The 24,211-nt window shown below is 43.3% G+C and overlaps 1 protein-coding gene across 1 annotated transcript in view; it reads right to left on the bottom strand.

The window, feature by feature from the left end:
* The window catches only part of cps1 (carbamoyl-phosphate synthase 1, mitochondrial), a 289,732-nt gene that overhangs the window by 66,850 nt on the left and 198,671 nt on the right, over positions 1-24,211 (bottom strand). Inside the window, exon 32 of the mRNA XM_051930296.1 lies at positions 18,730-18,900. Within this exon, the coding sequence (XP_051786256.1) occupies positions 18,730-18,900 (171 nt within the window). The remainder of the gene's footprint in view (positions 1-18,729; positions 18,901-24,211) is intronic.

Genomic DNA, 24,211 nt, shown 5'->3' with positions numbered 1-24,211 from the left:
CCCAGGCTCCCAGCAGCTTTAACTGAGAATACATTTTTAAGCCAAGAAGAACTTGTTACACAAACAGTCATGGGAACCTGGAGCCCATTTCACGGACTTGAAACATAAACCGCGATGTCTTTTAGACGGCCTTTGGATGAGATTTTGGAATGGCTTGGCTACTACAATGTGGTAGCTGTCCAAATCCCTTTGTGACAAATGAGCCAATTCGACACAATCATGCCTTTCGCCTTATTTGAAGCTTTAAAAGACATGAAGGATGTCAGAAAGGAACGCCGTTTCCTAAGGAATTAAGAGCCCCACGCTGCTCTTTCCTCTCGAGTTTCTTTGTGTTAGGAGTTCAGTCCCGCGCATTCCCACCATAGGAATTTTATTTCAATAATAACCAGGGATTTATGTAACACTCCCACCGCAGGAATTTGGGATGTTTGTAGTTCCTGGTACTTTTTTTTAGCTCTTACTCCACTCTTCGATCAACCAGGAACTATCATGGGGGGTTCGGTCAAAGAAGTGTTCCGATTGGTGGACCACGAGCACTGGCGCCATTTTATAAATCTGTTATGAGTCTGGTGAGATATCGGTGACGGTGGAGCGGCGCACTGCATCCCTCTTCACGGCCGCCTCCCATGTGGGCCACTTTAAAGGGAAAACTTCTCCCGCGGAGTTCTGTTCCGTTCAAAGCAATACAGATGGGGGAATGTCCCCTGTGAACCCCTGATCTCACCGCACATCCCTGTTCATAGCTGTCTCCCTGGTTTGCCGCGGCAAGTACCATATTGAAGCAAAAATCTCCCCTGTAAAGTCGCGATCGCTTCAAAGCAATATGGCACGGGGGTCTCCCGTGATCTCCCAAACTCCCGATCGTGCTGCGCTTCGCTCCACATCACTCTCCCTGGGTGGGGCTTTGAGCAGTAAATTGTTCTGATTGGTTGACCACAAGCACTGGCGCCATCTTACAGATTTGTCACTAGTTTTGGACTAGTGATGGGAAGTTCGGATCATTTTACCGACTCGGACCTTTGAGTCTCGTTCAGCAAAATGAACGAATCCTTTTTCGAGTCATTTCGTTCATTTTAGCAAAATATAATTAAAATGTTACCTGTTACCTCCCTAACACATCTACTGCTTACACAAATGTTGATCACACTACAAACAAGACAAAACTATAATGCTATAAGAAACAGAAAATATTAATTCATTGTTTACCTGGGTCTTTAGTCTATGATTCGCTCACCGCGCCTCTTATCTGACAAGTTTTCGGGTTTGAGTCGTTCGTTCATCACGTGACAGCCCAATTAGCTAACCAAGGCAGTCTGAGCCGGAAAGAGAATTGATTAGTTCATCTCTCGAGTCTTCGGGTTCGAGTCGTTCGTTCTTTTGTCACGTGACCACTTACCGGCTCAGTACCTCAGTCAAATACTAACGTAAAATTCCATTTGCTGTATGTTGGATTGTAAATGACTTTAACTCTCCAGTTTTTATTTCATTTTGGGTTACAACTTGAAGTTTAACTTATCATAACCTTAATATTTTAAACTAACCTTATTCATTCAAATTCAAAAATGTTATTTGCTTTTACTTTGTCATTATGTCCTTTTTGACCAATCTTTTTATACAAATATTAGATCAATATGTTAAGTCTGCATAGGAAAAACAATTATTATACCAGGAAACGCAAAATTGGAGTAAAAATGAACACTGCTATAGAATAGTGTACGATTATTAACTATAAGTACTTTGTAATTGTAGGCTTGGATTATTTTATTATGTAGCCTAGTGTTTTATTGTCTTTCTCTATCAGTAAAGTAAACAAAGGACAAATTAATCAATAATTTATTTGTAACGGGATTATTTATTTATAAAATAACACACCACAGATCCTCAAGAAACAGTAACAAAATCATAGTGACAGAAATTGACAGACCTTTTTTATTTATAAGAAAATGCGTTTTAGATATTTTTGATAATTTTATGATAATTTCTAAATATGATCCAACATACAACAAATGGAATTTTATGTTAGTATTTGACTGAGGTACTGAGCCGGTAAGTGGTCACGTGACAAAAGAACGAACGACTCGAAAGACTTGAGGAATGAACTAATCAATTCTCTTTCTGGCTCACACTGCATAGGTTAAGCTTATGGGGCTGTCACGTGATAAACGAATGACTCAAACCCGAAGACTCGAGAGATGAACTAATCAATTCTCTTTCCGGCTCAGACTGTGTTGGTTAAGCTTATGAAGTTGCGCAAATGAGCATGCGCGACTGAACGAATCACTCCCACGAGACGACTCGTTCTTCCCGAATCACATTAAAGATTCGTTCAAAATGAACGAATCGTTCAAGAACGATCCATCACTATTTTGGACTTTGGGAGACATATCGGCGACGACGGAGCATCACTCTACATAGCCGCCTTCCTTGTGCACTGCTTGAAAGCAATAAACTTCCCTCTGAAGTCCCGATCAGCTCGAAATAATTAGGCGTGGCGGGGTTTCCCGTGAATCCCTGATCGTGCCTCACTTCGCATCACATCGATGTTCTTATCCACCTCTCAGATGCACCATGCCATGCGCCGCACCGAAGTATAAAAATAAGGTGACCATCCGTCCCCGTTTTCCGGGGACAGTTTCCTTTTTCGGACAACTGTCCCCACTCAGAAACATGTCCCCGTTTTTCGGACAACTGTCCCCACTCAGAAACATGTCCCTGGTTTCAGCTGGTTCACTTTTTTGAATGCATCTCATCACCGCGATGATTTGAACTCGGCGCGCGTGCGCGGTGTTTTGACGGAGGTTAAGCTTTACCGCATCCTGCAACTTTGGCGAGAAATCACGTGATAAGCTTTCGCTTCGTACTCTAATAAAAATAATAATAATAATTCTTTGCATTTATATAGCGCTTTTCTCACTACTCAAAGCACTAAACAATTGCAGATTAAGGACCAACAGAGCAGAGTCCCTATTGACATTTACGGGGATCGAACGGGCAACCTTCCGAGTGCCAGTGCAGATCTCTAGCCCCAGAGCCACCACTCTGTAGTGTTTAGAGTCCTTACTCGTGATCTGTACATTCTAGCCCCCCCATGTCCCCGGATTGGTCCAAAAAATTCTGGTCGCCTTAATAAAAACACCCCTATGGCCAGGTTTATACTTCACGTAACACGATGTGTGCTCCAGCGGACGCTACTGCTACGCAAGCGTACTGTTTATACTTGCGCGCGTACTTTACGTAAATCTGGAAGACTCCACCAGGTGGCAGTGCGAGATATCATCACGGTGAGAAAACGTTCGTCCTCGCTGTGTTGTGAATTGCCTGCAACATCCATTAAATTCGGAGGACACCTTGCCACAATATCTCTGAAAAGGATGTTTAATGATTACATCCATCAATCCGGGGATGTGGCCATTCCAGCAACCATCCAGCGCGAGAAAGTAACAAAATCCCTGGACAGGGAATCAACTCATCGCAAGGTGAACTTCATGTCTTTGGAAGGCAACCCACCAGGAAAACCTGTAAACTCCAGGCAGGGAATACCAGCAACGTGAGTCCCTGCGAGGCAGACGGTTCCGCCACAACATGTGTAAATTATTATCAGTATTCATTATTTAAATAAAGTTAACGACTTACCTGTGAACTGTAACATCCATCCATCCATCCATCCATTTTCCAACCCACTGAATCCGAACACAGGGTCACGGGGGTCTGCTGGAGCCAATCCCAGCCAACATGGGGCACAAGGCAGGAACCAATCCCGGGCAGGGTGCCAACCCACCGCAGGACACACACAAACACACCCACACACCAAGCACACACTAGGGCCAATTTAGAGTCACCAGTCCACCTAACCTGCATGTGTTTGGACCGTGGGAGGAAACCGGAGCACCCGGAGGAAACCCACGCAGACACGGGGAGAACATGCAAATTCCGCGCAGGGAAGCGAACCCGGGTCTCCTAACTGCGAAGAAGCAGCACTACCACTGTGCCACCCATAATAAAATATGCAGCTATGATATATCATTAATTAAAAAAGAACAAATTGGTATTAGTGGGCTCCTTTCAAAAAAACGTTGGGGGGGGTAGGGGCGCAATTAAAACTGTTATGAAAACTCGGGTCGCAAATACTTAAAGGTTGAGAAATGCTGACATAGCAGAAATCAAATCCTGGTTTTCTTCAAATTTTCTTAAATTAAATAGTGACAAAACTGAGGTTCTCCTCATTGGTACAAAATCAACATTATCTAAAGCTGATCATTATTCCTTTGTTATTGATAATTCCTCTGTCTCCCCTTCCCCACAGGTGTCATCCTTGACAGTACTTTATCTTTTCAGTCCCACATCAATAACATCTCCCGGTCTGCATATTTCCACTTGCGTCACATTAATCGTATTTGCCCCTCCGTCACTCCCCACACCACTGCTATCCTCGTTCATAGCTCCGTCACTTCTCGTCTCGATTATTGCAATTCCCTTTTCTTTGATCTTTCTCACAGATCTCTTTATAAGCTGCAACTGGTCCAAAATTCAGGTGCCCACATCATTATTATAGGGTGGTCCAGATCTAATTATGCAATTTTCATTACGCTATAACTTATTAATCACCCCAAAAATCCTGGACCATCAAGAAGTGTGCGAACTGACGACATGAAGAATTGTCTTTGCGCCGAACTGGAATCGTCCCCGCATAAATCAAAGTCATCCAGACGATCTGGAGCTGCATAATTAGATCTGGACCACCCTGTAGAACCCCCTCTATTCACCATATCAGCTTCATTGGCTTCCAGTTCAGTTCCGCATTCAATTCAAACTTCTTGAAATAACTTTTAAGGCTCTCCACAACCTCGCCCCTCCATGTCTGTCTGACCTCCTCCATGTTGCCATTCCCTCCCGTACCCTTAGATCCTCTTCCTCCATCCACTTGACTGTCCCCTTCGTCGTCTTACCACCATTCAGTTGCTCTGCTCCCCAGCATTGGAACTCACTATCATCTGAGCTTAGACATATTGAATCATTTTCACTTTTCAGATCTAAACCTTAAACACTCATTTGTTTAAGACTGCTTTTTCTCTTTGATTACAATTGCTCTGTCTGATTTTAGTTTTGTTTATAATCTGTGTTTTATCTATTGTTCGGTGTCCTTGAGTGTTTAGAAATGTGCCTACAAATAAATAAAATGTATCCATATTACTAACCGAGAATGGTAAACCGGATATGGATGCAGGTACATGGCATGCCCATGGACGGAGGAGACATAGTGCGCAGGCGCCGACAGCGAGCGAAGTCTGATCCACCGAGAACGAAGGAGTCACAGCTCAAAAACGAAGGAGCTCAACTAACGTAAATAAGAAATGAGGCAACGCGCCCATAGGTGACGACACAGCCACACAAAAAAAGAGGATTCCGCGCTGCACCCCAGAGTCAAACGGAAGAGGCTACGGAGGCCCCACAGGTCCACAAAGATAATACGGAAGGTGCGTGAACGGACGAAAGGCGCATGCGCCTACAACGCGATTCTGAACTAAACGGCCACACTACACAGCATGGCCCACACCTTCTAACACACCTACGGAGGCCCCACAGGTCCACAAAGATGCAAGCCCGCATGGATAAAAACAATAGACGTGGGCGCCTACAACGCGCGTCTGAAACCGCGGAAGCAAAACTGTCTCGGCTCCAAAACCAAACAGCTCGACTAACGGAGCTACAACAATATACATAGACGCCTACAACGCGTGTCTGAAACTGCGGAAGCAAAGCAAGCACGGGTTCAAAACGAACGACCACAACTGACGGAGATACATACAGAAGCGAGCCCGCCTGAATACAATTAATGAACGTAGGCGCCTACAACGCGCCTCTCAAACGGCGGAGTGAAAAAATAAACGGCAAAGAAAGGAACGACAGACGGCCGATAAACAATTCCGCCAATTAGCTGACAACGCATTCTGTAATGAGTCCACTATTAGTGGACATTCATTAGGATTAATGAATGTACTTGCTTTGTTACACTCCAATATATCTCATACATTCATTAATGTATTTCGGGTTACCCAACACCGGGGGTAGGCGAGCGAAGCGAGCAGGGGGCAGAGCCCCCTTGTTATTATTATTATGTCGGCATTTTGGTTCACCACTTCGAACCATTCATCAAACATTGAAGCAGGCCCATCGATCCCGGAGGATCCTCACATGTCGATAGTAAACAGAGACTCTGACGTCACATTCCGACTTTCATCACACTGCGCCCCCCTGTACTTTTTGCTGGTAGTGCAACTCATGCACTCGTCACGCTAATTTCTGAGGACCTGCTCAGAGGACGCGATGCTGGGAATGCGTGGCGGCCACGATGCGTGCACGTACACGTTCTGAGCGTGAAGGATAAACGAGCCCACATGAAGTCACAATCACTTCAGGGTATGAAAACCAACATAGCTGGTGTCTCACATGTGCGTTTGGAAGACAAGCTCAGGGCTCATTTAATAACTGTTATACTCCGAGCCAGAGGGTGGCACTGTTGTCTGATGCTTCCTCATTTCTCCCTTCTGTAGAAAGGATGATTGGCAGCTGCTCCATCTCTGACATCACTTCTGGTTCCCACCCTCCCTGAACTTGCTCATAACCGACTCCAGCGCCATCTTGGGGCAGCCTGAAGAAGGCTCGCGTCTGAACGAGACAAACTCCTTATAATTCATACTTTTTTTCTTTCTGTTTTCACCATATACTGAGGAGATCGTTCCTCCCCGCACACTATGCGACTCTTCAATTCCACCCGGAGCCATGGGGAATTGTAGAACGTGTAGGAATTCTGAGACGTGTGATAAATTTAGGGCCCTTTGCTTCCTAAGTGATGTCCTGACAGACAGAAGTCCTGACTGGTTGTTGGATGGCAGCAGCTGCGATAACAGTGTTGTGCAGGCAGGGTCACCTGAAGCAAGTAGTACCACCCCGGGACGAGAGGGGGTGCTGTTGCCATCAGACTTGTTTGTCTCCTTTTACCCTCACAGCCTGGAGAACTCCGCCCCTTGAGGGCACTGAAGGGAAAGAAGCCCCGCCCCTTCCAGTCCGCAGCATAGAAAAGGAGAGCGGCCACAACAACATTTATTACAAACTAGACAAAGAGCCCGTTTCGACAACGTTAGATGAAACGGGCACGAGTGGAATAGTAAGTAATAAGTATAAGCACCACAAACCTGATATAGGTGTATTGAATGAATGCGTAATTAGGCCTGGAGCTGTAGTCGAAATCGCCTTTCAGGCCTCTAGAGCTTTAATCGAAGTCGCCTTTCTCTTTGAATTTTCGCGGCCGTAAATCCGCCGCCTGCCGCAATGTTGGTCATAGTCGCCTTTCTCTTTGAACAAGTAAGCCCGCGATTCGCTAGCGAATCGGAAATCCAAGAACGGCAATCGGTTTCTGTTATGTCCGATATCTGGATGGATGACATATCATGGAGGGTGGGTGCGTCTGGGTGGGAAGCCGTTGGGTTAGACTCTGTGACCGTTATGTGATCTATATTACTGGCACAGTGGATTAGAGCAAGTGTAGCTCACAGGTTGTGTTGTTTGGGCGCCACGTAGTGACTCTAGGAAGCCGCTGCGTTTTGGGAAGCCGCTGCGTTTGACTCAGGGGCGGGCGCCACGGCGCATTACGATGTGATATTTGGGCGCCACCTACTGACTCTGGGAAGCCGCCGCGTATTGGGAAGTTGCTGCGTTTGACTCTGGGGCAGGCGCCACCCGCGTTTTGGGACGCCGCTGCGTTTGACTCTGGACTCTGGGGCGGGCGACAAACTGAATGACCGTTATGTGATCTACATTACTGGCACAGTGGATTAGAGCAAGTCTAGTTTACAGGTGGTGGGCTCGTTGCAGTGCGGCAGTGCGCGTGACATCCGGTGTACAACCCTCTCGTCCATATTACTAACCTTTCTGTGGCTGTGTCGTTAGCTATGGATTGGCTCATTGCAGTGCGGCAGTGCGCTCCGATGCGCCCTGTGCCCTGCGTCCATAACCTTCGGTTAGTAATATGGATTTTTGTGGCCATAAATCCGCCGCCTGCCGCGATGTCGGTCTCGTAAGGTTTTTCGGGCAGTTGCGCAGAAGGCGATTGCGCATTCAGCTTCGGACAGACGTGAGTGAGTGAGTGAGTGAGGAGGCTGGCAAATTATATATAAGATGATGTAAACTCAAAGTGCGTTACAAGAAAAAAGAAAAATAATATTAGGCAATACTAAGTGTAACACGCTTTCCTTTCACACCGAATTAAAAAAAAAAACAAACAATAGATGGAAATGTTCGGTGCGCCTCGTTGCTCCAATTTCTCAGTTTCTCTAACCCACATTTCTTAAAACCTATTTTGCTTCACCTTGGCTGGGCGAGAGTGTTAGCAGAGCGCAGCCCAGTTTACAAATTCAGAGCTGAAGAGTCCAAAACTTTATGTGCTAGGAATGACACACACACACACACACACACACACACACACACACACACACACACACACACACACACATATATATATATTTGATAAGAAAAATACTGACATGAATTAAAACAGAGAAGAGAGTACTTGAATGATCTGTATTCAAATCAGGTCATAATCATTCTCTCTCTCCGTTCCTCTAGAAGAATGGCTGTTGATTAACAAGCCACATTACCATGAAAGAGGTGGAAGAGTTGTATGAGATTACGCCGCTCTTTTAGATTAACAATGTGATCACATTTTCATAACCTAATTCAGCACATCTCTTTCGACAAACCCACCCCCAACTCCCAAACGTAGCTGCTAATGTTCCATTACAAATGTCCTCTTTCTATTCTCCTCGGGTATAAGTGACACTTCACACTTTTAAAGGCCTGGTTTCGACCTTATTTTTTTTTTTTTTTTTTGAAATGTCGGCCACACACTCGCCTCTCCATCTCTCGCTCTTTCCCCCCCCAGCAGAAGCGACTCACAAAGGCGTTACATCTGAGTAATCACAACAGCCCAAAGGGGGACATAAAGAAAGAGAGATCCATCCATCCATTTTCCAACCTGCTATCTATCTATCTATCTATCTATCTATCTATCTATCTATCTATCTATCTATCTATCTATCTATCTATCTATCTATCTATCTATCTATTATATAGTGCCTTTCACTCTATCTATCTATCTATCTATCTATCTATCTATCTATCTATCTATCTATCTATCTATCTATCTATCTATAATATAGTGCCTTTCACTCTATCTATCTATCTATCTATCTATCTATCTATCTATCTATCTATTATATAGTGCCTTTCACTCTATTTATCTATCTATCTATTATATAGTGCCTTTCACATCTATCTATCTATCTATCTATCTATAATATAGTGCCTTTCACTCTATCTATCTATCTATCTATCTATCTATTATATAGTGCCTTTCACATCTATCTATCTATTATATAGTGCCTTTCACTCTATCTATCTATCTATCTATCTATCTATCTATTATATAGTGCCTTTCACTCTATCTATCTATCTATCTATCTATCTATCTATCTATCTATCTATCTATTATATAGTGCCTTTCACATCTATCTATCTATCTATAATATAGTGCCTTTCACTCTATCTATCTATCTATCTATCTATCTATCTATCTATCTATCTATCTATCTATCTATCATATAGTGCCTTTTCTATCTATCTATCTATCTATCTATCTATCTATCTATCTATCTATCTATCTATCTATCTATCTATCTATCTATCTATCTATCTATCTATCTATCTATCTATCTATCTCGTAAATATAACATTAGCTTCCACTGTTATGCTGATGACACCCAGCTCTATCTCACTAGCAAACCTACTTCTTCCTTTCCACCTTCCTCACTTATTGATTGCATAGCACAGTGGTTCTCAATCTGTGGGGCGGGCCCCCCTTAGGGGGCCGCGAGGTAACAAAAAGGGGGGCGTGAAGATGTGAAAAAAAGAAAACAAGAATCAAAAATATGAAAAATACATCTATTGAAACGGAAACAAATTAACTTAAACTACATTCTGATACTAGAAAAATAAATACAGAGTTAGATAAATGTTGATGAAAGTTAAGTAGGTATAAAAAAATATCCATCCATCCATCCATCCATTTTCCAACCCGCTGAAGCCAATCACATGGTCATGGGGGTCTGCTGGAGCCAATCCCAGCTAACACAGGGCACAAGGCAGGAACCAATCCCGAGGCAGGGTGCCAACCCACCGCAGGACACACACGGGCCAATTTAGAATCACCAATGCACCTAACCTGCATGTCTTTGGACTGTGGGAGGAAACCCACGCAGACACGGGGAGAACATGCAAACTCCACCTGGGAAGCGAACCCGGGTGTCCTAACTGTGAGGCATCAGTGCTACCACTGCGCCACCCCATTCAGAGAGATGCTGCTTTTATTTCCTTTTTTTCCATCCATACATCCATCCATTTTCCAACCCGCTGAATCCAAACACAGGTTCACGGGGGTCTGCTGGAGCCAATCCCAGCCAACACAGGGCACAAGGCAGGAACCAATCCCGAGGCAGGGTGCCAACCCACCGCAGGACACACACAAACACACCCACACACCAAGCACACACTAGGGCCAAGTTAGAATTGCCAATCCACCTAACCTGCATGTCTTTGGACTGTGGGAGGAAACCGGAGCGCCCGGAGGAAACCCACGCAGACACGGGGAGAACATGCAAACTCCACGCAGGGAGGACCCAGCAAGTGAACCCAGGTCTCCTAACTGCGAGGCAGCAGCGCTACCCACTGCGCCACCATGCCGCCCTTCCTTTTTTTTTTTTATAAAAAAAAATACTTCCTAATTAAAAATAATAATCTGCACATTTCAACATTATAACATATGCAAATACAGGATCTCTATAAGCATTAAGGAGACTTTTAGTGTTTAACCACTTGAATTTTTAGAAAAGGATATATAAAGTATAAGCAGCAGATACAGTGCCCTCCGTAATGTTCGACACGTTGCTCCTTGAGTGCCCCCCTCTGCTCCACAGTTTCAATTTACAAATCAAGCAATTCAGACTTGTGATTAAAGTGCACATTGCAGACTTTCAGTTGAGGGGATTTGTACTTTTTCTACACGGTCCCCCCCATTTCAGGTCTATTAAAGCCGTTGTCATATTCAGTTCTTTGTCACGTATCCCAGCATGCAATGGCTGCTTGAAGTCTGCTATTCAAAGACATCGCCAGGTGCTCAGGGGCTTCTCTGGTGATGTTCTGTCAAGCCCCTAATGCAGCCATCTTCAGTTCCTCCTTCTTTTTGGGGGGGGGGGCTTGTCCCCTTAAGTTTTTTCTTCAGCATATGGAAGGCCTGCTCAATTGGATTTTTAAATCAGGTGACTGGTTTGACCATTCAAGAATTTTCCATTTTTTTTTAGCTTTGATAAACTCCTGTGTGGCCTCAGCAGTGTGTTTGGCTCCTTATCTTGTAGTAGGATGAAGTGCCATCCAGTGAGTTTGGAACTCGAGCAGATCAGATGTTTCTACACACCTCAGAATTCATTGTGCATCTGCCGTCAGCAGTTCCATCATCAATAAAGAGAAGTGTGCCAGGACCTGTGCCAGCCATACATGCCCAAGCCAGAACACCCCCAGCACTGCCATGTTTAACAGATGAGGTGGTCTGCTTTGGATCTCAGGCAATTCTTTTTTGGTCTCCACACTTTGCCCTTATCATCACTCTGATGAGGTTCATCGTTGTCCCGTCTCTCCACAAGACCTTTTCCCAGAATTCTGCAGGCTCTCTGAAGTCCTTTTTCCCAAACTGTCATTTGGCCGTCCTGCTTTTACGGTTTTCATCTTGCAGTGTGGCCTCTCTTGTGTTTCTGTTCTTGAAGTCTTCTGCTGATAGTCATCTCTGACACACACACACCGGCCCCCTGAAGACGATTACTGATCTGTCAGACTGGCATTGGGGGCTTTTTCTTGACCATAGTGAGGATTCTGTCATTAAGAGTGGAGGTCTTCCTTCTTTGTGATTTTTGAGCCCAGCAGTGTGTTCTTTCTTCTTCATGATATTCCAGACAGTTGATTTCGGTCACCCTAAGGTGTCACCAATGATTTTATTCTCATTTTTCAGCCTCCTAATGGCTTCTTTGACTTTCACTGGCACAGCTCTTGTCCTCATGTTAAGCAATGGCAACTACAGACTCCAGAGGGTAGACGTAAGCCGAGGTGTCAGATGAAGCCATGAAACCCACCTGGGGAATCACAACCATCCATGACTCCAATTGTGACAAACATTATGGTTGCCCAAAATGGGGGGGGGGGGGGGGGTTTGGGGGGGGTTGTGGGGGTGCTGTGTATAAAAAGTGTTGTGTGACCGAAATTCGCAAATCCCCTTAAATGAAAGTCTGCAGTGTGCACTTTAATCACAATGTCTGATTTGTTTCATTTGCAATTTTAAAGTCTGCAGCAGAGCAGAGGGGCAAATGAAAGAAAAATGCGTCTTTGTCCCAAACACAATGGAGGGCACTGCATTTGTTATTTTACATGGCTGTTGTTACGGTCAAAAGTGCCATTGGCACGGCCACTAAGTGGGTTTTAAATGATGTGCCAAACTGGCTCCCCAGAGTTAACTGTGAGCTTCTCGAGATTTCTAGTCAGTACACTGGGTGGGGGTCCTGGGGGTGGGTGATTACTGTAAATGGCATTCCATCTGCCCTCAAATAGGTGCCTGCTATCCCCATACTGAGACTATAAAGGGGGATTCTCTCAGTCCTGGAGGGCAGCTACCGGTTTGGGGGGCCGTCGTAGTGAAGAGTGTATTTACAGTGCATCCAGAAAGTATTCACAGCATATCACTTTTTCCACATTTTGTTATGTTACAGCCTTATTCCAAAATGGATTAAATTCATTTTTTTCCTCAGAATTCTACACACAACACCCCATAATGACAACGTGAAAAAAGTTTACTTGAAGTTTTTGCAAATTTATTAAAAATAAAAAAACTTCAGGAATCCCATGTCCATAAGTATTCACAGCCTTTGCTCAATACTTTGTCGATGCCCCTTTGGCAGCAATTCCAGCCTCAAGTCTTGTTGAATATGATGCCACAAGCTTGGCACACCTATCCTTGGCCAGTTTCGCCCATTCCTCTTTGCAGCACCTCTCAAGCTCCATCAGGTTGGATGGGAAGCGTCGGTGCACAGCCATTTTAAGATCTCTCCAGAGATGTTCAATCGGATTCAAGTCTGGGCTCTGGCTGGGCCACTCAAGGACATTCACAGAGTTGTCCTGAAGTCACTCCTTTGATATCTTGGCTGTGTGCTTAGGGTCGTTGTCCTGCTGAAAGATGAACCGTCGCCCTAGTCTGAGGTCAAGAGCGCTCTGGAGCAGGTTTTCATCCAGGATGTCTCTGTACATTGCTGCAGTCATCTTTCCCTTTATCCTGACTAGTCTCCCAGTCCCTGCCGCTGAAAAAACATCCCCACAGCATGATGCTGCCACCACCATGCTTCACTGTAGGGATGGTGCCAGGTTTCCTCCAAACGTGACGCCTGGCATTCACACCAAAGAGTTCAATCTTTGTCTCATCAGACCAGAGAATTTTCTTTCTCATGGTCTGAGAGTCCTTCAGGTGCCTTTTGGCAAACTCCAGGCGGGCTGCCATGTGCCTTTTACTAAGGAGTGGCTTCCGTCTGGCCACTCTACCATACAGGCCTGATTGGTGGATTGCTGCAGAGATGGTTGTCCTTCTGGAAGGTTCTCCTCTCTCCACAGAGGAACTCTGGAGCTCTGACAGAGTGACCATCGGGTTCTTGGTCACCTCCCTGACTAAGGCCCTTCTCCCCTGATCGCTCAGTTTCGATGGCCAGCCAGCTTTAGGAAGAGTCCTGGTGGTTTCGAACTTCTTTCACTTACGGTTGATGGAGGCCACTGTGCTCATTGGGACCTTCAAAGCAGCCGAAATTTTTCTGTAACTTTCCCCAGATTTGTGCCTGGAGACAATCCTGTCTCGGAGGTCTACAGACAATTCCTTTGACTTCATGCTTGGTTTGTGCTCTGACATGAACTGTTAACTGTGGGACCTTCTATAGACAGGTGTGTGCCTTTCCAAATCAGGTCCAGTCAACTGAGTTTACCACAGGTGGACTCCAATGAAGCTGCAGAAACATCTCAAGGATGATCAGGGGAAGCAGGATGTACCTGAGCTCAATTGTGAGCTTCATGGCAAAGGCTGTGAATACTTATGTGCATGTGCTTTCTCAATTTTTTTTATTTTTAATAAATTTGCAAAAATCTCAAGTAAACTTTTTTCACGTTGTCATTATGGGGTGTTGTGTGTAGAATTCTGAGGAAAAAAATGAATTTAATCCATTTTGGAATAAGGCTGTGACATAACAAAATGTGGAAAAAGTGATGTGCTGTGAATACTTTCCGGATGCACTGTACGCTTCTAGCAAATTGGAGGCTGTGAGATTCACACTGGAGGATAACCAAGTGCTTCTTAAAACTCAGCCTTAATAACATTTTAAAAAGCATTGATTTTGTTTTGCTGGTACTTGAGTATCTTATTGAACACCTTCTGCTTTCCATTATTTTCATTCATTTCCTGAGCCCACTCACTCTCCAGGGTTGAGTTGAAGCCGTAAAGGAATAAAAACAACTTGAGGTCCTACAGGTGCAACAGTAAATGACGGTAATGCGAATTAACCAGTTGATGGAAGGTTCGCCATCTGTTCGGATGCGTCCGACTTGGACAGCTCATTTATTCAAAGGGTCTCCCCCCTCACAGCTTCGGGAGGGCGACAGCGATAACATTTGAAGTTCTTTTGATGTACAAACGTAGAACAGAACCTGTGGATGGAGGCTAATCACTCCTCTGTCTCATCAGTGTTCTCTTTTACAAAAGCTTGAGGTTTGGCAAAGTGGTGTAGCTTGAGTTCATGCCACTCGGGACGGGGCGTGGCTTCAATTTGCCACCCTCCAACATATCTGAATATGTTAACCTATTTAAATAGAAAATTAAAATGATGTATAGAGAAAATTTAAGATCAATTTTGCATAGATGTATTCATATATAGAGAAACAGCAATAATTTTTCACATGTAATTATTTATAAACATCAACTAGACAAGAATATTAAGCCGTGTTCTAATTATTAGTTTAATTTAATTACGCTGCGAAAACCAGAACCAGCATAGTGTACAAGTGATAGGTGGGGATGTTTTCTGTGCAGACCAAGAACGCATTCGGATTGATAACAAGCTTATAGTCCTCAGCTGGAAAACGGCAGAGTGCACTGTCCATCTTGGGATTGAGGGGCTGCCTCAGATGGAGGAGTTGATGTACAGTGCATCTGGAAAGTATTCCCAGCGCATCACTTTTTCCACATTTTGTTATGTTACAGCCTTATTCCAAAATGGATTAAATTCATTTTTTTGCTCAGAATTCTACACACAACACCCCATAATGACAACGTGAAAAAAGGTTTACTTGAGATTTTTGTAAATTTATTACAAATAAAAAAACTGAGAAATCCCATGTCCATAAGTATTCACAGCCTTTGCTCAATACTTTGTCGATGCACCTTTGGCAGCAATTCCAGCCTCAAGTCTTTTTGAATATGATGCCACAAGCTTGGCACACCTATCCTTGGCCAGTTTCGCCCATTCCTCTTTGCAGCACCTCTCAAGCTCCATCAGGTTGGATGGGAAGCGTCGGTGCACAGCCATTTTAAGATCTCTCCAGAGATGTTCAATCGGATTCAAGTCTGGGCTCTGGCTGGGCCACTCAAGGACATTCACAGAGTTGTCCTGAAGCCACTCCTTTGATATCTTGGCTGTGTGCTTAGGGTCGTTGTCCTGCTGAAAGATGAACCGTCGCCCCAGTCTGAGGTCAAGAGCGCTCTGGAGCAGGTTTTCATCCAGGATGTCTCTGTACATTGCTGCAGTCATCTTTCCCTTTATCCTGACTAGTCTCCCAGTTCCCCACAGCATGATGCTGCCACCACCATGCTTCACTGTAGGGATGGTATTGGCCTGGTGATGAGCGGTGCCTGGTTTCCTCCAAACGTGACGCCTGGCATTCACACCAAAGAGTTCAATCTTTGTCTCATCAGACCAGAGAATTTTCTTTCTCATGGTCTGAGAGTCCTTCAGGTGCCTTTTGGCAAACTCCAGGTGGGCTGCCATGTGCCTTTTACTAAGGAGTGGCTTCCGTCTGGCCACTCTACCATACAGGCCTGATTGGTGGATTGCTGCAGAGATGGTTGTCCTTCTGGAAGGTTCTCCTCTCTCCAAAGAGGACCTCTGGAGCTCTGACAGAGTGACCATTGGGTTCTTGGTCACCTCCCTGACTAAGGCCCTTCTCCCCCGATCCCTCAGTTTAGATGGCCGGCCAGCTCTAGGAAGAGTCCTGGTGGTTTCGAACTTCTTCCACTTACAGATGATGGAGGCCACTGTGCTCATTGGGACCTTCAAAACAGCAGAAAATTTTCTGTAACCTTCCCCAGATTTGTGCCTCGAAACAATCCTGTCTCGGAGGTCTACAGACAATTCCTTTGACTTCATGCTTGGTTTGTGCTCTGACATGAACTGTCAATTGTGGGACCTTCTATAGACAGGTGTGTGCCTTTCCAAATCAGGTCCAGTCAACTGAATTTACCACAGGTGGACTCCAATGAAGCTGCAGAAACATCTCAAGGATGATCAGGGGACACAGGATGCACCTGAGCTCAATTTTGAGCTTCATGGCAAAGGCTGTGAATACTTATGTACATGTGCTTTCTCAGTTTTTTTATTTTTAATAAATTTGCAAAAATCTCAAGTAAACTTTTTTCACGTTTTCATTATGGGGTGTTGTGTGTAGAATTCTGAGGAAAGAATGAATTTAATCCATTTTGGAATAAGGCTGTGACATAACAAAATGTGGAAAAAGTATTGCGCTGTGAATACTTGCCGGATGCACTGTATCTTGAGGGCTTGTTCACAAGTGAGGATTAATAAAGTAACTGTGGGAAGTCAAGCTTTTAGTTACAGGGGTCCCTAAACCGTGGACTGGTCTGCCTGCTACTATAAGAGATGCCCCTTCGGTCTCAGCTTTCAAATCCTAGCTGAAGACTCACCACTTCAGTTTAGCACACCCTGACTAGAGCTGCTGATTAACTGTACAGATTGCATCTCTGTTGTTAGTCATTAGTAACATGATAGTGTCACAGGTGGCTATGGGGACCACGGGTACAGAGCTTTGAAGCTCAACCCTGTAGGGGCCCGTGGTCACCGCCAAGGGGTGCCCCAATGCCTTTGGAGCCCTGGACCTCAGCACTTCTGCCACACCCGGAAGTGCTGGGGGGGAAGAGGATGGGGGACACCCGGAGTGCTTCCAGGTGCACAACCGGTACTTCCACCACACTGGGGAGTGCCGGCGAAAGATTATCGGGAGGCACCTGGAGCACATCTGGGTAATTATAAAAGGGGCCACCTCCCTCCATTTGGGGGCTGGAGTCGGGAGGATGAGAAGACAAGGTCTTGGAGGAGAGGCAAGGAGGCGGCCTGAGGAGAGTAAGGCATTTGGACTGTTGGCCAGGACTTTTGGAGACTTTGGGGACTGTGGTGCACATTTGTAAATATGGAGTACTGGAATAAATGTGTGTTGGGTGAGTTGAACGTGTCCGCCTGTCTGTGTCCGGGTCATCTTCCACAATAGTTGTAATTTGTTACTAACCCTCCCCTATTCTCTTTCTTTTCTTGGTACTCAAATGTGCCACAGCTCACCTGCCAAGTTGTTTTGACTGCCTAAGGTAAAGTCACCCCTGATGGCGGATCTCAGGAATCGTCAGGTGGAGGGGTCCTTTCATCGGATTGGCTGGCTCAGCTGTGGAATGGCCAATAGGGGGAGGCGGCTTGATGGCTGAGGTCTCCAGAAAGGAACCAACTTTAAACAGAATGCCCGTCCATTGCATGCTACACTTGCTCCAATTTAAAACTATTCAGTCAAACTGTGATAGTGCTGGATTCTATGGGGTTAAAGTCCAATAAGGTTTACAAACTGGCAGCACCCAAGGTGGAGTTTGAAGTTAGGACTCATGGAGTGAGGCACAAGTGTAAACCTCTGTCCTCTGTTTCTCACAATGGAAGAAAAATAATAATAATAATAAGTTATATTCATGTAGCGCCTTTCATACACTCAAGGACTTCTTTGTATATAAAAAAGTTTTCTTTATAATATTAGTGCCCATGTAGCCTGCCACAAAAAAAAAAATTGTACGGGTTTGGAAAGTTACAGGTATCCATGACAACCGAGACCAAAACAAGTAGTTAGCCTGGGAAGAGTGGGCTCATATTTATAGCGGTAAGACAGTAAGTCTCCAGCCACCATCAAACCGGAGATGAAAGCGCCTTTCTAATACCGGTGCATTCGGAGCTGACACAGTGAATTAGACCAATCCAGACGGAGTTTTTATCTTCAAAAGGAGAGAGTGAGGTGCTGTTAATGCAGGCCATTTTTACAAAAGCACATTTAGAAGCACTTCAGCAGAACTTTGGCACAGTAGATCACAATAGACTAAACCAAGAGGACAAGCTTTTCTCCTTAATAAATATGATTGCGGCACGGTTGCTGCACAATAACAGCGCGATGAGGCAAAAAACAAAATAAAGACAACAGAGTGAACAGGGAGGTAGGGGCATAGGGGGATGGCGGGATTTAGAAAAAAAAAAAATCTGGGTTTTTGGCTGGACACATTTTTCTCACCTTGATGCCCACGTAGTCCATGGGAATGATTGGATTTTCTAAGGTTGCGAGGCGACACGTCTCCACTTCTTCGCCAACCATCACTCTTGTAGCTACTTCGATGAAATCCACCCCGATCGTCTTGGAAACGAAAGGGAAGGACCGGGAAGCCCGAAGATTGCACTCGATCACCTGAGGAGGGAATGTTTAGAATTGTGAAGAGGATCTGTCCAAAACTTTTAGAAAATATGGCAGGATCTAATCAATCACATTTTAGAATAAGCTTCCATTTTGAGGAAAAGGATACCCTTCTATTCTTGACTCTTTTATAGAGTAGCTGCAGATGCTGGCTCCTCTCTCTCTTCATGGGGGTCAAATTTTGCTTTGATTTGTTCAATTTGACTTGACTGTATGGAATGTTGTCTGTTTCTAATTAAAATCAATAAAAATTAAACTAAAAAAATAGAATTATGAAGAGGATTTCAGAAGAACTCCCACTCCTGTGGCCACAACTGTACTTATAAAGACGACTCAGTTCTCCCGTTCGGCTTGCATACACACAGGGAGACACCATTCGGTCCTGTAGGGGGATCTGCACACCTCAAACAATCATCAAAGAGTCAACAAGCAAAACAAACAATTGATGACTAAAGAACACAATCACTAATAATGAACACAATCGATCGCTAATAATGAACACAATCAATCACTAAAGATGAACAAAATCAATTGCTAATAATGAACACAATCTATCACTAAAGATGAACACAATCGATGACTAAAGAACACAATCGATCACTAAAGATGAACACAATCGATCGCTAATAATGAACACAATCTATCACTAAAGATGAACACAATCGATCACTAATAATGAACATGATTGATCACTAAAGATTAACACAATCGATCACTAAAGATGAACACAATCGATGACTAAAGAACACAATCGATCGCTAATAATGAACACAATCGATCACTAAAGATGAACACAATCGATCGCTAATAATGAACACAATCTATCACTAAAGATGAACACAATCGATGACTAAAGAACACAATCGATTGCTAAAGATGAACACAATCGATCGCTAATAATGAACACAATCGATCACTAAAGATGAACACAATCGATGACCAAAGAACACAATCGATCACTAAAGATGAACACAATCGATCGCTAATAATGAACACAATCTATCACTAAAGATGAACACAATCGATCGCTAATAATGAACACAATCGATCACTAAAGATGAACACAATCGATCGCTAATAATGAACACAATCTATCACTAAAGATGAACACAATCGATGACTAAAGAACACAATTGATTACTAAAGATGAACACAATCGATCGCTAATAATGAACACAATCGATCACTAAAGATGAACACAATCGATGACTAAAGAACACAATTGATCACTAATGAACATAATCAATCACTAATAATGAACACAATCGATCACTAAAGCACACAATCGATCACTAATAATGAACACAATCGATCACTAATGAACACAATCACTAATGAACAAAATCCATCACTAATAATGAACACAATCGATCACTAATAACGAACACAATCGATCACTAAAGATGAACAGAATCGATGACTAAAGAATACAATTGATCACTAATGAACAAAATCCATCACTAATAATGAACACAATCGATCACTAATAATGAACATGATTGATCACTAAAGATTAACACAATCGATCACTAAAGATGAACACAATCGATGACTAAAGAACACAATCGATCGCTAATAATGAACACAATCTATCACTAAAGATGAACACAATCGATGACTAAAGAACACAATCGATTACTAAAGATGAACACAATCGATCGCTAATAATGAACACAATCGATCGCTAATAATGAACACAATTGATCACTAAAGATGAACACAATCGATGACTAAAGAACACAATTGATCACTAATGAACATAATCAATCACTAATAATGAACACAATCGATCACTAATGCACACAATCGATCACTAATAATGAACACAATCGATCACTAATGAAAACAATCACTAATGAACAAAATCCATCACTAATAATGAACACAATCGATCACTAATAACGAACACAATCGATCACTAAAGATGAACAGAATCGATGACTAAAGAATACAATTGATCACTAATGAACAAAATCCATCACTAATAATGAACACAATCAATCACTAATAATGAACATGATTGATCACTAAAGATTAACACAATCGATCACTAAAGATGAACACAATCGATCACTAAAGATGAACACAATTGATGACTAAAGAACACAATTGATCACTAATGAACATAATCAATCACTAATAATGAACACAATCGATCAGTAATAATGAACACAATCGATCACTAATATTGAACACAATTGATCACTAATGAACACAATCAATCACTAATGAACAAAATCCATCACTAATAATGAACACAATCCATCGCTAATAATGAACACAATCGATCACTAACATAACTGTTTTGTCTTGGTAGAGTTCTCTAGGACTCCCCTTTCCACTTTTGTATTATTTATTGTGTAGCCGTTGTCAGAATGCCTCAAATCTCACAGACCTACCACTGTTTATAAGGTATTGTACGAGGGATGTTCAAAAAGTTTCCACACTTTTTTGTTTTAACTCTACTAGGTGACCTCGCCCCCTGCTCGCTTCGCTTGCCAACCCCCCAGCCTGCACTATGCGCCAGCTATTTCGTGTCTCTGCTGCTTGTGTATGTGTATTTCCCTTTCAACAAACAACAAATCTCTTAATTCTCACGGATACGCCTCTTCATTGGGAAGAAACACTACTTTTCCCTGATGGCAACACGAATAAGACGATCTACAAGTCTCCGACTTAAAGTTTAATTCCGAACAATATGTTCGGTCTCTTTACGCTGTTCCGTTATTTCACTGAGTAATAATTTCTGTTTGTTTGTGCTAATGCTATCTTTACTCTCATTTTTTTTGAGGCTTTCGAATTTTTGTACTTCCATTATCTCTAACCTGCTCTGCATGTGTATTGCCCCAACGTTTTTGAATTCTTTATGACGTTTTCCTTTGTAATCTGCTCTTTGTCTTTTATTTCTGGCCCTGGGCCTGGTTAAATCTCTTGGCACAAAGTCTCGTCTCGTGGGACTTGAAAGTATCTCTCTGAAAAAGTCACATCTCATTCCAGGATTTTTTTATATAATAGAGAGATTTAATAAGAATTTCAAAAACAAATGACATCACTTTTCTACATAGTCAGTTTCGTTTGCAATGTAATTTTCCCAGCGTCTTACCAACTTTTTAACACTAGAATTCCCGAAGCCTACGAAACACGCATGAAATGTATGTATTCCAAATAACGATGTATTATTTACCCTCTACAACTCCAGCACTTCACTCCAAGATAAACACTAAGCACTGAGAACCTTTTTTTGCGAACTGAATTGCGACGGTGGGTGGGGGCTTGGGTAACAGGCTGCTTGCTGCTTGTGCCGATCAACACATTTGCAACACAAAAGACGCTGATGGAGAAGTCCAAAGGGATTTAAGGTGGGCCGGGATTACGAGTTTTTTCGTAGGCTTCAGTAATTCTAGTGTTAATGCCCAATTACTACTCCTCCCGCCTTCACCGTTTTCAATGAAAATATAAAAGTGTAGCAACTTTTTGAACATCCCTCGTACTATATAACTTCTCCCCACCTTCCCTTACCCTAACCCTAAATTTATAACCTTAGGCAATTTAGTGTAGTAAAAGCCAAATAGGAGTTAAGTTACACTTTCATCCATCCATCCATTTTCCAACTCGCTGAATCCGAACACAGGGTCACGGGGGTCTGGTGGAGCCAATCCCAGCCAACACAGGGCACAAGGCAGGAACCAATCCCGGGCAGGGTGCCAACCCACTGCAGAAGTTACACTTTAAATAATGTATTATAAAAGGAAATCCTGAGACAAAACTTTTTCAAAGAGATCATTTCAAGTCCCGCGAGATGAGACTTTGGCCATGAGATTTTTTTTAAGTCCCGCCCTCCTCTCAACCATATTCAACCACGCCCATGGCCCTCTCACTTCTCAGTCGTGTGAATGCTTTGTCAGACACAGTTCCTGTGCTCTCAGCTCTTATAAATTTTAACGTTTTCCTCACTTTAAGTTCCCAATTAAAGAAGACGTGTTATGTCCAAATCTTATTGAAGAAGGGTCAACAAAAGAAATGAGTACACAAGCAATCCTAGCACAGAGAAATGATGAAGTCAAACAAACTAACGTCAAAAAATGTCGATCGGTAACACATCAAATTGGTTAAATGCGTATCAATAGACTATGTTGAAACAGTTGGTGGTGATGGTGCGGAAGATGAAAACATCAACTTACAATATCTACAACCGTTAACACCGTCCAGTCTTCCACTGCACGAATTACTGTTGAAAGAAGGATATATCCAAGAAAGGTAATGGAGTACATCTTCAGGGGATCACATTAGACACCAAAGGAGATCTTGATTTGCCATTCATATTAAAACGTTTACAGTTTCCCGTTAGAATAGCTTTTGCAAAGACAATTAACAAATCACAGAGACAAACATTCGAAAAAGTCATTTTATTTAATAGAGAGAAAGAAATGAAATTCACTCATGGGCAGTTATACGCCGCATTGTCACGATGAAAGTCCAAACACGGAATCAAAATTCAATGCGATATTGACGAAAATTTAATTCAAAAAATTGTTTTTACTGAAGTTTTACAGTAAAAGTGTAAGTTTAAAAAGTATTTGCGAGGCAAAAGCTGTACACTCGTCACTTTCGGATTCATCAGAATCCCTTTCGGTTTCACTGTCCGTTTCAATTGCACTGACTGAGGACTGCTGATCATAGACTCCTCACCATCGCTGCTCATGTATGTCACTGTCAAAAGCGGGCTTGAAAAACTTGACGAGACGCCATTACTACTTGGCACGCCTGCGGGTAAGATCGAGTGGATCGAGACGGTGATTTTAAAATGAGTTCATCAAGAACACGGGCTCACAGTTGGACACTCGCTAAGGATAAATTTCACACAAACATTAGGAAGTTTTTCTTCCCGCAGAGAACCACAGACACATGGAATAAGTGGCCAAGTAGTGTGGTGGACAGAATTTGAAAGAATTAGGTGGATAGGTCATCCACCTGAAGCTCGACATGTCCAGACCTGGTCAGTACTGGGATGGGAGTCCATCTAGAAAAGCTTGGGTTGCTGCTGGAAGAGGAGTTGGTGAGGCCAGCTGGGGCCACTTACCCTATGGTATGAATGTGGAGCCCAATGCCCCATTGCAGTGATGGGGATTCTGTGTTTCAGTCCTTCAGATGAGACGTAAAACCAAGGACCTGACTCTCTGTGGTCATAAAAGACCCCTAGGCATCTTTGGTAAAGAGTAGTGGGTATCCCGATGTCCTGGATAAATTGTCATCCATGGCCTCGTCATTCTGGCCCCTTAATCATCCCCTGTCTCTGATTAGCTCT

Source organism: Erpetoichthys calabaricus, chromosome 8, assembly GCF_900747795.2.
Source record: "Erpetoichthys calabaricus chromosome 8, fErpCal1.3, whole genome shotgun sequence".
NCBI lineage: Eukaryota > Metazoa > Chordata > Cladistia > Polypteriformes > Polypteridae > Erpetoichthys > Erpetoichthys calabaricus.
Note: the sequence above shows the minus strand (reverse complement) of the source record. Positions and strands in the feature narration are given on the sequence as shown.